The 16,774-nt window shown below is 37.9% G+C and overlaps 3 protein-coding genes across 16 annotated transcripts; 2 read left to right on the top strand and 1 right to left on the bottom strand.

Moving 5' to 3' along the window:
* Positions 1-151: 151 nt before the first annotated feature.
* LOC104792744 (uncharacterized) lies at positions 152-7,155 on the top strand. Of its 13 annotated transcripts, none has more exons than XM_087454589.1 (22): positions 177-490; positions 955-1,081; positions 1,346-1,511; positions 1,614-1,759; positions 1,871-2,072; positions 2,374-2,443; positions 2,576-3,163; positions 3,306-3,485; positions 3,612-3,725; positions 3,839-3,897; positions 4,090-4,156; positions 4,304-4,355; positions 4,439-4,531; positions 4,633-4,716; positions 4,830-5,239; positions 5,333-5,394; positions 5,500-5,569; positions 5,729-5,809; positions 5,902-6,003; positions 6,332-6,456; positions 6,556-6,615; positions 6,803-7,155. In XM_087454589.1, the coding sequence occupies exons 5-21, from the start codon at positions 2,014-2,016 to the stop codon at positions 6,593-6,595; spliced, it is 2,256 nt and encodes a 751-aa protein (XP_087310715.1). In that variant the 5' UTR covers positions 177-490; positions 955-1,081; positions 1,346-1,511; positions 1,614-1,759; positions 1,871-2,013; the 3' UTR covers positions 6,596-6,615; positions 6,803-7,155. The 13 variants fall into 13 exon arrangements, 10 of the variants coding, with proteins under 10 accessions (XP_087310713.1, XP_087310706.1, XP_087310715.1 ...); XM_087454586.1 differs by having other exon boundaries at positions 182-490; positions 955-1,140; XM_087454587.1 differs by lacking the exon at positions 1,346-1,511 and having other exon boundaries at positions 152-490.
* On the bottom strand, positions 7,058-9,015 carry LOC104792745 (putative adenylate kinase 6, chloroplastic). The gene is made up of 4 exons (XM_010518963.3): positions 8,547-9,015; positions 7,867-8,007; positions 7,477-7,752; positions 7,058-7,394 (listed from the first exon to the last, which is right to left on the bottom strand). Exons 1-4 carry the CDS (start codon positions 8,901-8,903, stop codon positions 7,257-7,259), a joined length of 912 nt encoding a protein of 303 aa, XP_010517265.1. The 5' UTR covers positions 8,904-9,015; the 3' UTR covers positions 7,058-7,256.
* Positions 9,016-9,178: 163 nt separating this feature from the next.
* Positions 9,179-16,411, top strand: LOC104792743 (regulator of nonsense transcripts UPF2). Of its 2 annotated transcripts, none has more exons than XM_087454576.1 (17): positions 9,179-9,327; positions 9,424-9,511; positions 9,654-9,856; positions 10,310-10,648; positions 10,730-10,834; positions 10,998-11,125; positions 11,511-11,684; positions 11,859-11,940; positions 12,223-12,519; positions 12,607-12,804; positions 13,027-13,128; positions 13,319-13,570; positions 13,668-13,886; positions 14,216-14,386; positions 14,746-14,931; positions 15,045-15,479; positions 15,621-16,411. In XM_087454576.1, exons 1-17 carry the CDS (start codon positions 9,277-9,279, stop codon positions 16,116-16,118), a joined length of 3,528 nt encoding a protein of 1,175 aa, XP_087310702.1. In that variant the 5' UTR covers positions 9,179-9,276; the 3' UTR covers positions 16,119-16,411. The 2 variants fall into 2 exon arrangements, with proteins under 2 accessions (XP_087310702.1, XP_087310704.1); XM_087454578.1 differs by having other exon boundaries at positions 9,189-9,327; positions 10,739-10,834.
* Positions 16,412-16,774: the final 363 nt, after the last annotated feature.

Below are 16,774 nucleotides of genomic sequence, written 5' to 3'. Positions count from 1 at the left end.
GAAATATTAGAAATATTTTGACAAAACATTATAAATAACTACTATACTTTATACCAAAAAAAGAAAAAACTACTAAACTACCAATATAAAGTACACATGTGTATTGTGTTCTCTTTTTTTTCTTTTCCTTCGGTGATGATAAGAATATATTAAAGTATAAAAAATAAAAACTTAACAAACCAGATGAGTGGTGTTGCATAAGTCAAATACAGAGAATCAAAAACATCGTCTCTTCACGACTCACCTACGACAATTCACAAGACTGAGTTGAATCCTTACGTTTATCCTGCCCCTGTCTTCTTCTTTTATTTTCTATCCGATATTCGCATCCTAATCCTATGATTGATATTGGTTTGGTGGCAAATACGATTGGTTCGATTAAGGACACGCTAGGGAAATGGGTGAAGTTGGCTGCCGACACTACCAAGAAGGCCGAGGATTAGATAAATGATCATATCAATTAGTAATTGGGATTTCGTTCCACAGCACTGTAAGCTTCTTTTTTCAATATTCTTCTTCTTCTTCCCTTTTGATGAAATGAATTGGGGATTAATTTGATTACTGTCTGTCGGAGAATTTGATAGTATAGGTTATGCCTTTTGGTTAAGTTAGTTGTTCATCCATCTATGCTTCTTTCTTATTAACGCCAGAATCCTGCTTCACGTTCAACCACCGACACAAAATCTAGCCATCACTTGTCATATATATCTGCTCTTCCTTTTGACTTAAGATTGATTCAGAGGTTATGTGTCTTTGGTTTTTATTACTTGCTTTTATGATGAATTAGTCCATAACTCTATATAGAAAGAAATACATTAATCCAAACCAAAACTGAAGTTGATTTCTCCAAAAACATATAAAATGAAATATCGGATCTGGCCTTAATTTCAAGGTAGCCGGTTGTATATTTCCTTGTAGACAATATTTTTTACTGTCTTCTCTGCATCATTACAGGGTTTTAGAATGCTTAAACCTGTAAGAGATGTTACACGTGAGAGCGCCACGTACAGCTGACCATGACTGAAAACTGGTTGAGGCAAAAATAAAGAAGCACTGATTTTAAGCTCCAAGAGTCCCACAAGTATGATTGTTTAATTGATGCTAATACTGTATCAGCTCGAGAACCTTGTGGAAAAACTGGTAGTGTTTGTCTGAACAATAGTAGTAATGCTACAATTATTGATTGCTCTGTTGTTGATTGCCTAAGTGTTGATTGCTAATTAATAGGAAGCCTTTTTATATGAATTTGTATTTTAAGCAGCTAAGCTTTTTTTGCCTTCTTTGTAGTAAGATTATCGATTAGTATTCATCACAACAATGAAATGTTTCTTTCTGTCCTTTGAAGATATATATGAAAGCTCAGGCACCACTATCATCATATCAGAGATGGATGTTTTTGGTGTGGTGATTTAAGATGCAGCCCATTCTATTACTGCTGCTGACAATAGTAGTAATCTACAAATGTATCATATGACATATTCTGCAACTGAATTATATTACCGTCAAAAGAGGTCTTTACTGCAAGAAAGACAAAGTCTACCACACCTTATCCTGCAACTGGATCCAAAACCGCAGAACCTAACTTCATCACACGATTGCAATGTGAAATGCAGGAAAACATATTGGAAGCAGTTAAGGAGATTTTTTACACGACGGGCAGGTGACTTCTCCTGACTTGGATTTTGAAGGGTTAAGGTATATTTTGCAAAGAAGGCCAAAAGTTTCGGGGAATTGATGATAAGTAAAAGAAACAAATAAAGTATGTAATAACGTCCTCACATAATACAATCTCGGACCTTTTTCTTCGTCTCTGTCTCTCTCTCTCTCTCTAGTCTTTACACTGTAGCTTCATCCTCTTTTTCAACTTCAGTCGCGTGTAAATGATGATCAATTAAGTAGTGTTGCTTGCTCTATCGGATCTTCTTCTTCTTCTTCTTCGCTCAGCAACCTTTTTTCAACTCTCTCACCGACTTCACTCGGAGAGATCTCGTTCTCCGCCCGACTAAGTGAATAATGATCGCCGACGCCGTTTCCAAGCCCGTGAATCATCTTTTCGCATCCGACCACAAAAGGTATCGTCTTTAGAGCTTTTATGTTCCGACATTGTCTAGCTCTTTGTGTTTCTGTTTCTACTTTACTACTTTTGAGGAATTTTTTTCCAATTGCGGTTTCTCAGTTAGTCTCTCTGCTCTCGATTTGCTTAGCAAAGTGTTGTCCTTATGATCACTAGTTGAGTATTTGGATGATACTTGATCTTGATTTGCTCTTTTAGTTACTAGAATGAACATTGAACATACATTAATTGTCCCTTCAAAAGTTGATATTTGCTGTTTTAGTACTGAGGAAGTTAAATGTGGTTGGTTTTATGAACAGGGATGCATATGGTTTTTCTGTGAGGCCTCAGCATGTGCAACAATACCGAGAGTATGTTAACATCTACAAGGTTCAAGTGAACTAAACTTAGAATTTCACTTAGTGTTCCTGATCAAATGCTTGAAATATGCAGTGTCGCTGTCACTCGTTTACTTGATCTTTTACCTTAACCATAGATGGGCTCGTTGCTGATAAACTGCAGGGGGAAGAAGAGGAGAGGTCGACCAGGTGGAGCAATTTCCTGAAAGATCATGCAGAATCTGGCGTGTCACCTGTGAATGGATTATCTGAAAATAAGCATGTACATCCAAGTGAGAGTGACAATACAAAACAAGAGGAGTTAAGCAAGGGAGCCGACAGAGAAGATTTGAATACTGAACAGCCAGATTGTGATTTAACTCCTGGAAATGTGAGAGAGGAAGATGAAGTTCCCAATGCAGAGACGAAAGTTCAGTTATGGACCGAGATCAGACCTTCTCTTCAAGCAATTGAGGACTTGATGAGTGTCCGTATCAAAATGAAGGAGGATTCCTCAAATGGCGACCAAGAAGTTCAGAAATTTAATTCTTTACCTTCAACTGGTGGGATCAAATCTTCAAAGGGAGTAACTGAGAATGATTCTGAAGACGAGTTTTTTGATATGGAGAGATCAGATCCATTTCAGGATGGTGCAGATGGTACAAGTGTCTCCAGCATGTCTGCTTCTGCTGATACAGTATCTGCTTGCCCCTGGAAAGAAGAACTTGAAGTCCTTGTTCGTGGCGGTACACCTATGGCTCTGAGGGGTGAGGTAATAAACCTTTGTCATTCTGGATTATTTCCTTCTCTTGTCTATCTTGTTTATCATTTTCCAACTATTAGTATTTACTTCTTATTACAGTATATACTTATTTCCTGCTCAATAATCTGAAAGTATATATACAAATATTCAGCTCTGGCAAGCATTTGTGGGCGTTAAGAAACGTCGGGTCAAGAATTATTACCAAAATCTGCTAGCTGCTGATAGTCTAGGAAACGGCATAGAACAGGAGCACATGCAGCATGCAGATGAGAAAGGTTCAAGTACAGACCCCCTCGCTGTTGTGGAAAAATGGAAAGGACAGATAGAAAAGGTTAGCAACTGTCTTATACTCCAATACTTGATATCAAGCATAGTCTAAACTAGTAATGCAGTGCTGGACTCCCATTGATCATATTTCTGGTCATTTTTCTCAAATGGTTGCTTATTTCAAGTATAGGATTTACCTCGGACATTTCCAGGTCATCCTGCCCTAGATGATGATTTCAGAAATGCTCTGCGGCGGTTGCTAACTGCCTATGCTAGGCATAATCCATCTGTTGGATACTGTCAGGTATTCGGTTATTAAATTCTGTCACTCTTGTATTCTAGTATGGTGACGGTGACATGCTCGCAGAAAAGAACATCTCAGTTATTTGTTATCTTGTATCAATAAATCATGTGCAGGCCATGAATTTCTTCGCTGCACTTTTATTACTTCTGATGCCCGAAGAGAATGCCTTTTGGTATGTTTTGAAACTACTCTCTAACTCCTAATATTGTTTATCAATATAAACCCATTTCGTTGGATCTGTGTGAAGTTCATGTACCTATGAGTTCATTTTCTTTGGTTGAATATTAACCACTGTTAGCTCACTCCTCAAATCTTCTTTTTTAATAAATGTGTAAATTAACTCAGTATCATTTCTGATTTGAAGGTCGCTGATAGGCATCATTGATGACTATTTTAATGATTATTATTCAGAAGAGATGATAGAGTCCCAGGTAAATATTAGTATTTGTTTTTTTTGTATTTTGTACTGCATTTCTATCTTTTTGAGTAGATTAGTGATAGCATCATAATTTTTTTGAGTATTCCCTCAACAATTGAATCATTATTTGTTTGTTCCTGTATATGAAATCTTTTACCAGGTCGACCAACGAGTTCTGGAGGAGTTAATTCGAGAAAGATTCCCTAAATTGGGTTAGTTTTTTCATTGGCTTGTTTCATCGTACCAAAACTTGCAGTTGGTGCTAATGTTCTTTGTGATTTCTGTCTTTCTGCAGTTCATCATCTAGATTATCTTGGAGTTCAGGTGGCTTGTGTTACAGGGCCATGGTTTCTTTCCATCTTCATTAATATGCTTCCGTGGGAAAGTGGTCAGGTTTTAGAAATTGAAATATTATTAATATTCTCTTGCGTTTCTCTTTGCTGTAAATATTCTGAATGTCAGTCTAATATATATTATTCGGTATAACAGTTCTCAGAGTGTGGGATGTGCTTCTATTTGAAGGAAATCGTGTTATGCTTTTCAGAACAGCGCTCGCATTGATGGAATTTTATGGTACTCCTAAACCTAAGTGTCTGTTTGATTTAAGTGATAAGTTTTGTGGACTCTCTGAACATATAGTATTAATCAACGGACTTGCTCTTAATTTCTTATATTTTCCATATCAGGTCCTGCATTGGTTACAACCAAGGACACTGGAGATGCTGTTACTTTGCTACAATCAATGACTGGTTCAACATTTGATAGCAGCCAGCTCGTTTTAACTGCTTCCATGGGTTACCAAAATGTACATGAAAGTAGATTGCAGGAATTAAGAAGCAAACACAGACCAGCTGTGGTAGCTGCATATGAGGAAAGATTAAAGGATCTTCAAGCTTGGAGGGATTCGAAAGACCCTGCAACCAAATTGCATAGTCCTAAGCAAGACCCAAAATCTGTTTTAGTGGATTCTAGCAAAGCCTCATTGTCAAATAGGAGTTTATCTCGTTCCCAATCAGGATTTAGTAATGCAGACGAAGTCTTTATTAACCTAACTGGGAATGGAGAGATAGATTGTATTCAAGATCTTCAAGGACAGGTAATTTGTGTCATCCTTTCTTTTTTGTTGGAGTTAGCACAAGTAATTGCAATGTCAACTTAGAATAATAACAATTGCCTACAATTATTGTAGGTTTTTTGTTTGAAGCGTGAACTCTACAAGTTGCTTGAGGAGAAAAGATCAGCTGTACTAAGGTTAATCTTTTAGCTTTGTATATGAATTTGGATATTGAAGTCACTCGTGAACTTTTATATATCTCCTCATTATCCCTCGATCGTTACCTACCTATGTTATTATAGAGCTGAAGAGTTGGAGGTAGCTCTCATGGAGATGGTCAAACAAGACAATCGGCGTCAACTGAGTGCTAAGGTATTCCCATGTGTGATTTGAAACTCTGTTTCCTAATTGAGCATTTGGTGTACGTTCAGTTGTTTCATATCTATGTTGTCATGTATAAGGAAGATGTTTGTTCATTCTATTTTAAATAGTCTGACTTGTTTAATGCTATTGAACATAAATTTTGGGTAGATTGAGCAGTTAGAGCAAGAGGTGGCAGAGCTTCGAAGAATTGTTTCTGATAAGAGGGAGCAAGAAGGTGCTATGATACAGGTTTGCACTTGCAACTTGTCTACTTGTCAAATTTCTCCCTTCTATTGCAATTCAGTGTATGGTAATTCTAAGACCACTTGAAATTTATGAAGGTCTTGATGCGAATGGAGCAAGAGCATAAAGTAACAGAAGACACACGGAGACTTGCTGAGCAGGATGCAGCAGCTCAGAGAAATGCTGCTGAAGCGCTTCAGGTTAGAAATTTTGCATTAACTACAACTATTGATGACAGTGTGTTGCCTTATCTGTTTCAAAGAGTTTTAACTGCTGCCCTCTATTTTTGGTGTGTGTGTGGTCAAGTAAGTGTCTGATTTATCCAGTGACTTCTCTACTTACTAAAGAAATAGTTACGCCTAATAATTCCTTCTATAAAATTTCGAGCTTGATGGTTCTTCTTTAGCATGATACCTTGTGACATGTTTACTTTATGAGGATATATCTTGCTATCGTTTATTTGTCTCAGTATACACATATTTGAGGGGAAAAGAAGTTATTCTCAGTATGATAATGCTAATGGTGTAGGAAAAGTATGAGGAAGCTGTTGCTGCGCTCGCTGAGATGGAGGAGAGGGCGGTAATGGCAGAGTCTATGTTGGAGGCGACTTTGCAGTATCAATCTGGCCAAGTTAAAGCACATCCTTCACCACGGTCTGTTTCCGTGGCATATATCATGTAAACTTGGTGTAGAAAACAAAACTAGATTTTCCATTTACATTACGTCACCATTTGTTTTCTGAAACTTTTCAGGCAACTGAAGCAAGATTTGCCAGTCATGGTCAGTCTTTAGAACCTTATCCAAGGACCAAGGTAGTCTTCCTCTTTCTCTCATACATTGTATATGACTGCTTCAAGATAAGAGTTTAGTATATGTAACTGCAGATATGGAGTTTCTTTGGTCTTTTTGTTGTGGTCTTCAAAACCAATAGTTAATATATCTTGTTACATCTGAATCTAGTGCTCACATTAACAAGGCCTTTCTGACCTGCGATTGCAGAACACTACTCATGAAAAATCTAAGGAGCAAGTTAACGACGAGAAGCCATCATCAACAGGACAAAACATAAACTGCATAGCAGAAGAAAATGACACAAAGCTCTAAGACACTGCGACACTCCGTAAGGTATATAGTTATACAAATTGCCCATTAGATTCTCCACATAACAAGTAGATATATTGGATTACACAATTTCTTTGGTACGCATATAGAAACAATTTGTTTCAAGTCAACCTCTGTTTGTATGACAAAGAGTTTTCAACTATCTATAGTGGAGCAGAATCCACAAACGAACTTCAACTATATAATATATGTATCAATCAACCATAATGGGACATGTAAGTCTTTTATTATCTACCCTACGCAAATATATGCACGAGGGGATTGCTCGAGCAAAGAATGTAGTACAAGTTGTTGATTCAATCATAAAATATAGAGAGAGATCAAAGAGATATTAGGCCATTGCAGACTCTTTATCGTTTTCAAGGTGTAACGCTCTAAGAAGTTTTGACCATGACTCCGGGATTCCACCAGGTAATTCAAATTCCAACAGCTTCCCGCGCTTCCTGTAAAATTCCTCCACTGGTTGGGTCTGCAAACGAGGAAAAAACATTGTTTGAATCTGTCAAGAGTATATGACTCATGAACGTAGAAAGAAGAAGAAAAAAAGTTACCATTATGTTGTAAATTCGGAGTCTTTCCTTGACGACTTCTTCGGTGTCATCAGCTCGGGTTATAAGCTTTGATTCACAGTTTGGCGGAGGAAGAAGCGGAGGCATATACATTCTAGGACTATCTTTATTATCACCTTTGATATCAATGCACGCAACATTATAGTTAGCACCACACTCGCTGCAAATTCTTCTTCCTAGACATTTCGCAAGTAATGCCTCTTCTCGAAGCTTCAAGTTTATAACCAGATCAATATTAGTCACTCCCTCCAGAATTTCCTACAAGACAACCAATAAAAAAAACAGAAACAGAGAGGATGTCAAAGTTTGTCAACCAACAAACAAAATTTCTATTAGCCGCAGAATTTACAAATTGTCAACAAAAATGCTCACCGCTTGTGTAACAGTTCGTGGAAAACCATCAAGAATGTATCCAGATTCACCCTTCTCTTTGCCAGCTTCGAGTCGTTTTGATAACAAACTAATGATGAATTCGTCAGGAACCAATTTCCCTTGGTTAACAAGCTCCTTTAGCTACACCAGTGCAGCAACAACAATTACAAATATGCTAATCACCTCACAAGAACACATTGTCTCTTATAACATATAATAAGCTCAATGATTCAACCCCTGTTCTAGTTCTACACAAGAGATATATACAACCCCAAAACTCGTTATACGTCCTTGATCATTCTAATACCAAAAGAAATCTCATTTCACATGAAACAAATCTGATCTTAGAACAGCATGTTGATGACGTATGTGGAGACTAGCAAAAAAAAAATTCAACATTTAGACCCCAAAGACATCAAAATGAGGTTTCAGTGAGACCAAAGTAAGACTGACAAATATGCAATAGCAGGGACTTTAGTGAGTAAGAACAGAGATGGAGATTGAACACTGTCTCTCAACAGACACAACCCAAGATTATGCAGCTAGGCTTATAAAATATCATCGAACATCAAAGTTAAAACATCACAGGACTATTGATCTCTCTATGCCTAGATTCAGAATCTCTCTATTGAGAATGATTTTTAACGAAACAGAGCCATACAGCTACAAGGAAACCTAACCTGAGATGAGAGTAATCCAGAAGAGGAGAGCTCATCGCGAACGAGATCACCAGTGGCAATATGAGGAACGCCGAGGAGAGAAGAGAGACGAGAGGCATACGTTCCTTTACCAACACCGGGACATCCAAGAAACACCCAGTGAAAATTTCTGCCTTTGTATGGAGAAGGAGACGGAGACGGAGACGAAGACGAAGACTTCTCGAGCTGTGCCGCAGCCTCCTCGAGATCGATTTTGGGGTCCAGCGAAGGCCCAGAAGAAGAAGAAGAAGAAGAAGAAAGAGACCTAATGAAGAAAGAAGAAAGAGTATTCTTCACCGTCTTCGTCGCCGGTCTAAATAGACGGTGAGATACGGCCATGATTGTTGTCGTATGCTTAACGATTCGTGATTCGTCCCCAGTGTGTCATCAAGGGACCAAAGACGACGAAGAAGACGAAGAACTGTTTTGCTTTTTGGCTCGTGACGAACACGTGTCATGTCTTTTTCCGGTTTGATTAATTAATGGAAAAATTACCGGTTTGGTTTAGGAAATATACATGCCGGGCAAAACCCGTTTAAATTGGGTCTTATTGACCCGTTTCGGGCTTTCTCTCCTTTTGTTAGTTATTTTTTTCTATCAATCTCTCTCTCTTTATCCGGGAACACTCAAAGTTAAACCTAAGTCCGATCGAAAAAAAAAAGTGATCAGTTGCTTTCGAAAATTTCCGACGGCTTGATCAATCTGAACCCTAATGGATCATCCAGAAGATGAAATCCACAACAGCGAGAAACAAGACGACGAGGTTTGATTTGATTTCCAGATTTCGGATGGTTCTTTTGCTCTCGATGAAATCGAAAATTTGATTCCTCATGCTTAATTCGATGTTATTTTTTTTCAGGAAGCTCTTGCTCGGATTGAAGAGATTAAGAAGTCAATTGAAGCTAAAATGACTCTTCGTCAAAATAATCTCAATCCTGAACGACCTGGTTAGTTTCATTGGAATATTTTAGTTTCCTGCTTCTTAATAATAGAGGTGGAATTGAACTATTTGTGGTTTCTCCACTATTCTTAGGATGATTCTATTTATGAATAGAGTTGTTACTGAGACCGAGTCCTCCATCTTTACAGATACGGCATATCTTAGGACTCTTGATTCTAGTATTAAGCGGAATACAGCAGTTATCAAGAAGTTAAAGCAGATTAATGAGGAGTTGCGAGAAGGGTTGATGGATGATCTGCGAGGTGTTAATCTTAGCAAGTTTGTTAGTGAAGCTGTTACTGCCATCTGTGAGGCTAAGCTCAGAAGCTCTGATATTCAAGCTGCTGTTCAGGTTTTGCCTTGCTCTTTCCTATCTTGTTCTTTTGTTTTTTTTTAAGCCCTGCTTTTGCTCTTACCGCTTTCTTTTTTCAGACATGTTCTCTTGTTGTTATCTTGGTTTTTTCTTCGTAAGAAAGTTATCTACTGTTATTGTTAGGATGTCATGGATTGGAGTAGATCAGTGACCTTTTTTCTTATGTTATTCGTGCGACTCTCGCCATCAACATGTTTCATTGAGATATTCAGTAGTTGTTATAGATAGTTTCTAAAGCTTTCAAATATTTGGTATGTCAGTTCCCCTATCCCAGTTTAGGTTTCTGTTGAATGATATCTTGTTCTCTTAGTTTAGATGATAGTTGGGTCTCGTTTCAGTTTGTTATTTCTTATGGAGCATATAAAGTAGCATACGGCAGTGCTCTCTGCTCAGAGTTTCGTTTCAAAGCTAACCATCCATTTATTTTGACAGATTTGCTCGCTACTTCATCAGAGGTATAAAGAATTTTCTCCTAGTCTAACACAAGGGCTCTTGAAAGTCTTCTTTCCTGGAAAATCTACCGAAGATTTAGAAGCGGATAAAAACTCAAAGGCCATGAAAAAGCGCAGTACCCTAAAACTTCTTCTGGAGCTTTACTATGTTGGAGTAATTGAAGATAGTAACATCTTTATTAATATTATTAAGGATCTTACCAGTGTTGAACAACTGAAAGACAGAGATACGACCCAAACAAATCTGACACTTCTTGCCAGTTTTGCTCGGCAAGGAAGAGTTTTTCTGGGGCTTCCTATTTCTGGACTAGACGAAGATGTAAGTAGGTTTGGAGATCAACTTAATCTGTACCTCCATATTTTTCGTTACTTGGCTAAATGTGACTAATGTTTACTCTAGTTTTTCAAGGGTCTCGGCGTAACTGCTGATCAGAAAAAGAGTTTTAAGAAAGCTTTCAACACATATTATGATGCTCTTGCAGATCTCCTTCAGTCTGAACACAAGGTTAGATCCCCAATCGTTTGCCATGTGCTTATGTGCAGGAACTTTTTATCGATATTTTTCTTGCCTGAATATGTTATATTTCCTCCTTTTCTTTTTCTTTTGCATGTTGCTAGTTTTCCCTTTTTCTGTAGTATCTTTCTAACAGTTTTTTTGTTTTTAACAGTTACTTCACCAAATGGAGAAGGACAATGCGAAACTGGTAAATGCTAAAGGGGAGCTTAGTGAAGACAGTGCATCTTCGTATGAAAAGCTGAGGAAATCATATGACCATCTCTATCGAAATATCTCATCGTAAGTTGACCATTCGTATAAATCTACTAGGTTTTCTTGTTCTTGTTGGGTCTAACTGTTATGGACTTACTTGCAGAAAACCTTGGAAATATGTCATAATTATAATCATTTAATCGATATGTATGTTGTGACATGTGCTTACCGATTCACTGGAAACCTTATAATATTTCTGAATTGAAGTTTGGAAGTCATTTAGATATATGGTGTTTATCCTTTCCTCCCACATCTTTGACTTGAATGGATATCTGGCACATGAATATCTACAGTTTCAACATTCACAGCTTAATAAATATTGGTTTGGAGACAAACTCAGTTGCTTAAGCATTCTCATCTAATTCCATATACCCTGCATAATTTGTTATGAATTTTTTATGTCCTGTTGCAGTTTAGCCGAATCACTTGATATGCAGCCTCCTCTTATGCCAGAGGATGGTACAACTAGGCTCACAGCAGGGGACGAAGCCTCACCCTCTGGTGCTGTAAAAGATACATCTGCCCCAGAACCTATTTGGGACGACGAAGACACTAAGACATTTTACGAGTGCTTACCTGATCTGAGGTCAGCTCCTACTTATGTTCCTACCAAACAAAGATATGGGAAAATGTGTAGTTGTCAAGTGGCATTCAGAAAGCGTTTAATTTTCTTAGAAGAGTCTTGACTATCTGGCTTTGTATTGCGTTTACTTTTTCTTTTAGTTTTCAATTGCTTATGTCTGATGCATTGTTTCTCTAGGGCATTTGTTCCCGCAGTATTATTGGGAGAAGCAGAATCCAAATCAAGCGAGCAATCTGCTAAAGCAAAAGATAAATCATCTGTAAGTGGGTGACATTCTACATTGTATTCTGTCCTCTTGATTTCTTAAGATATTGGAAGAAATCAATTGTTGTTGCTATGTGAGATCGTGCATGGTTTTCCATTTTGATATACTATAAAGGACACTTGGTCGGTAATCATCACTGAATTGGTCACCTTGGAATGACATGATATGCTTGTTGACAGATTTCGAGCTGCATATTTGTTCATTGTGAAAAACTAACTTATCGTTTTATAGAAAGCCTACATGTTTGATTTAATGCTTTATTGGGATTGATTGAAGGAGTCTAGCTCTGATATTGTCGAAAGTCAACAAACAACTGAAGACACAATAACAGAGGTTCCTGCTGATTCTGGTAGTATGGCTGATGGATCAAATACTGAGCAGCCAAAAGAGAAGGAAGAAGTAGAGAAGGAAAAGGCTAAAGATACTAAGAAGGAAAAAGGGAAAGAAAAGGATAGTGAGAAAAAATTGGAAAATGAGAAGGAGAAAGGTAAGAGTCTTGACGTGGCAAACTTCGAAAGATTGTTACAACGACTACCTGGTTGCGTAAGCCGTGATCTTATTGACCAATTAACGGTAAGAGTCCGTGAAATGGTTTTCTATTTGATGTTGTTTCTGCTGAACCTTTTTCTCCGTTGTTTATATCTATGGTTTTATTTCCAGGTGGAATATTGTTATTTGAATTCCAAGACAAACAGAAAAAAACTTGTCAAAGCGTTATTTAATGTCCCTAGGACATCTCTGGAGTTGCTAGGATACTATTCGCGTATGGTTGCAACACTAGCAACGTGCATGAAGGATATCCCGTCTATGCTTGTGCAGATGTTGGAGGACGAGTTTAATTCTCTGGTCCATAAAAAGGTTAGCTAGATCTATTGCATTGTTGTCAATAAGAAGTAAGTAATTTTACTTTCAATACATTTGATTATGACTGCACTTTTAACCTTTGAGCATGGGTGAAGTCAGTTTACTCTGCTGATGTGAATACCTCTGTTCTCAGCTTCACTCCCAATATTTCCTTATAAACAGTGTTCAAATGTGGTGATGCCCATCTGATGTAGTTGCAAATTTAATTTTGTGCAGGACCAAATGAATATCGAAACAAAAATCCGAAACATCAGATTTATTGGAGAACTCTGCAAGTTTAAAATTGTACCTGCTGGACTTGTATTCAGTTGTTTAAAGGTATAACTGCTCAACCCAATATGCGTTCTATAGAGAGATGTTTTTTTCCTGAATTCTCTGAACTTATGGTAAATACGTTTCAATTAATATATTAAGTAAGTCACTTGAATCCTCTTACCGGACAGATTCTAATCTCGTTGGTGTGAGCCATCGAACTCTATAAATCTTCACTTCCCCTTTTTTTTTGCAGGCTTGCTTAGATGAATTTACTCATCATAACATTGATGTTGCTTGCCATCTTCTGGAGACATGTGGCCGTTTCCTTTATCGATCTCCCGAAACCTCACTCAGGATGACAAATATGCTGGACATATTGATGCGCCTGAAAAATGTCAAGAATTTAGATCCTCGCCAAAGCACTCTTATAGAAAATGCCTACTACCTTTGTAAACCTCCTGAAAGATCAGCAAGAATTTCTAAAGTTCGTCCACCATTGCATCAGGTACTCCGACTTCCATGTCTTTTATCTTTCGAATAATTTTCATTGTTCAATTGTATTGGCGATTTTTTTTTCTTATACTTTTATTAAAATTCTGCAGTATATTCGAAAACTGCTATTCTCGGATCTTGATAAAGAATCCATTGTGAACGTTCTGAAGCAACTGCGGAAGCTGCCTTGGAGTGAATGTGAGCAATACATCTTAAAGTGCTTTATGAAGATTCACAAGGGAAAGTATGGTCAGATTCACTTAATTGCTTCCTTGACTTCTGGTTTGAGCCGCCATCATGATGAGTTTGCAGTGGCTGTTGTTGATGAGGTATCTTTTTCCACTGTATCTAATAGACTAATACATATGGCGTTAAATCCGCAACAATTTATAGGTCTATGATGCTAAACTCCCTTCTTTTAGTCAATAGAAATGAAAATTGCAGTCTAAGTTGAAATAGAATTGCTTCTTATGTGAAATTTGACGTGTCAGTAAAGCCTAAAATAAGCTTGCTGTGAAAATTGCTAGGAGGAACATGCCTATAGGTTTGGAGACCATGTTGTTTGAAATCAGGACAGTGTATAAGATACTCTCGCATCATTTAATTTGATCTTTGGTGTATTTTCTGAAGTAACGTGGTACATTGTTTTCTCTTGAAGGTCCTGGAGGAGATAAGGGTTGGGCTTGAGTTGAATGAATATGGGGCACAACAGAAGCGACTAGCCCATATGAGATTTTTAGGGGAGCTGTACAATTATGAGCACGTAGATTCATCTGTGATATTCGAGACGCTTTATTTAACTCTTTTATATGGTCATGATACTTCAGAGGTACGTTAACCTAAGACTCTTCCAGAGTTCAGCCCTCTATTAGAATTTACATGTCTTTGTGTGGTTTGGCATTTAAAAATTTATAATTATGTCTCTTCTCGTCTTTATCCAAAACAAAAATGTCTCTTCTCGTGCTTACGTTCTTTTGTATTCCTCATGATATACAAATGTAGAATACTATGCTGTAAAACTGATTATGTCGACATAAACTGTGGAATGATTGAAACCAGAAGTCATGTTTATCCTACAGAGAGAGTTAAACTGCTGGTTTTATCTTAGGGAAAGGCTATGTGTCGCTCACTTAATTTTAGTCTTTCTCTTCCACTGATTGATTGTTGCGTATACTGTTATGATGTTAGCAAGAGGTGCTGGATCCACCAGAAGATTTTTTCCGTATCAGGATGGTTATCATTCTTCTGGAAACCTGTGGGCACTACTTTGATCGAGGTTCATCAAAGAAAAGGCTTGATCAATTTTTGATACACTTCCAGAGATACATACTCAGCAAGGGTCACCTTCCCCTGGATATTGAATTTGACTTGCAGGTTAGTCTTAATTAATATTGTACACTATCATATAGGGACATGAGATTAGTTTTTTTGTAAAGGTGCAGGCTATCTGTACCAAATAATGTGTCTTAACTTCTGTCTCAATGCAGGATATATTTGCCAATTTGAGACCCAGTATGACCCGTTACGCAACCATTGAGGAAGTCAATGCAGCTATACTGCAGCTGGAAGAGCGTGAACATTATTCTTCAGGAGACAAAGTCAGTGTAGAAAGACACTCAGACACAAAGCCTCCAAGTAGGTCATCGTCAGTTGTAAAAGATATTGGAGAGAATGGAGAAGCTCACGGAGAAGAAAGCGACAGTGATTCTGGTAGTGGCTCCGTGGTCCGAGATGGACAGAACGAAGAGTTGGATGATGGAAATCATGACCGGGGATCTGAGAGTGACGATGGGGATGACTATGATGATGGAGTTGGACCTGGATCTGATGATGATAACGAATTTCGTGTTAGGCAAAAGGTGGTAACTGTAGATCCTGAGGAATTAGCAGACTTTGATCAAGAACTCAAGGCTTTACTTCAGGTAAGTTCAGAATTTCAGATCAGTCTTTTGTATATTCTCTAATTTAGCTGGATAGAGAAACCAATTTACACTAATGCAGGACGGAACTAATTTGTTCGAATTTGAACATGGTTAAGAACTGATATGTTTTGTGGACTGCAGGAGAGCATGGAGCAAAGGAAGCTAGAATTACGTGGTAGACCAGCATTGAACATGACAATACCGATGAGTGTTTTTGAAGGGTCTGGAAAAGATCATCATTTTGGGCGGTTAGTAGGTGAAAATGGAGAAGAATTGTTGGATGAAGAGAACGGAGAGCAAAGAGAGGTTCAAGTAAAGGTCCTGGTGAAGAGAGGGAACAAACAACAAACAAGGCAAATGCTAATCCCGAGTGATTGTTCGCTAGTGCAGAGCACAAAACAGAAAGAAGCTGCGGAATTGGAAGAGAAACAAGACATAAAGAGGTTAGTACTCGAGTACAATGAGAGGGATGAAGAGGAAGCGAATGGGTTAGGGACACAGATATTGAATTGGACTCCTGGAGGAGGCAGAGGATTCACTCGAGGTACCGGGGAAGGCAGTGGGAATCGCGGCGGGTCTCGTCACCGGTTTTATTATCATCAAGGAGGTGGTGGTTCGTATCATGCCCGGCGAAAGTAAATTCATCCGGTTTAGGATATGATAATCTTGCCTGTGTCAGAAGCAGTAATAGTTGGCTTTTTGCTATGGCTCAAAAGGGAAAATATCACAAGAAATCAATCTCACGAGTTTCTGTGACAAAAGTTTGATATATTCGGCTTCAGATTCTGTACCGACGGTTAAGTAAATTGCGTGGTGGTATATGTGGATGACCCTTTTTGTCCCAGCTTGTTTCATCGTTTTAACTCGGGATTTTGAAAATGTGAAGCGCTTGGAAACATGACGAATATATATATAAATGTTTATTAGCACAACCTCTTTTAAGGTCGTCGTTCATTATGTTGGTCATTTTACTATCACACTAACCGTGCCATGCTGCTCAAAGTATCGCTCTGTTATTCCAATACAATACTATACCCTACTATATATGGAAATACAAAGATCGTTCATAATTTTACTCTCCTGAACCCGTTAATATCAATGATAATTTGTGAGTTGAGACGTCCTACGAGGCTACTACTACATTTTTACAAGAAAAGTCGCTGAGACATCGAAAACGTTTAACTGGGATATACAAGTGACCTTTTTCAATCTACCGCCAATTGTTTCTTTTTTTGCTATGTGACAACATCCAAATTTGGTATTACAATTGTTTTTCCAATGAGTTTCCATATATA

The sequence above is a fragment of the Camelina sativa genome, chromosome 6 (genome assembly GCF_030686135.1).
Source record: "Camelina sativa cultivar CO46 ecotype springtype chromosome 6, ASM3068613v1".
Taxonomy (NCBI): Eukaryota; Viridiplantae; Streptophyta; class Magnoliopsida; order Brassicales; family Brassicaceae; genus Camelina; species Camelina sativa.
This window is presented reverse-complemented; position numbering and strand designations above follow the sequence as displayed.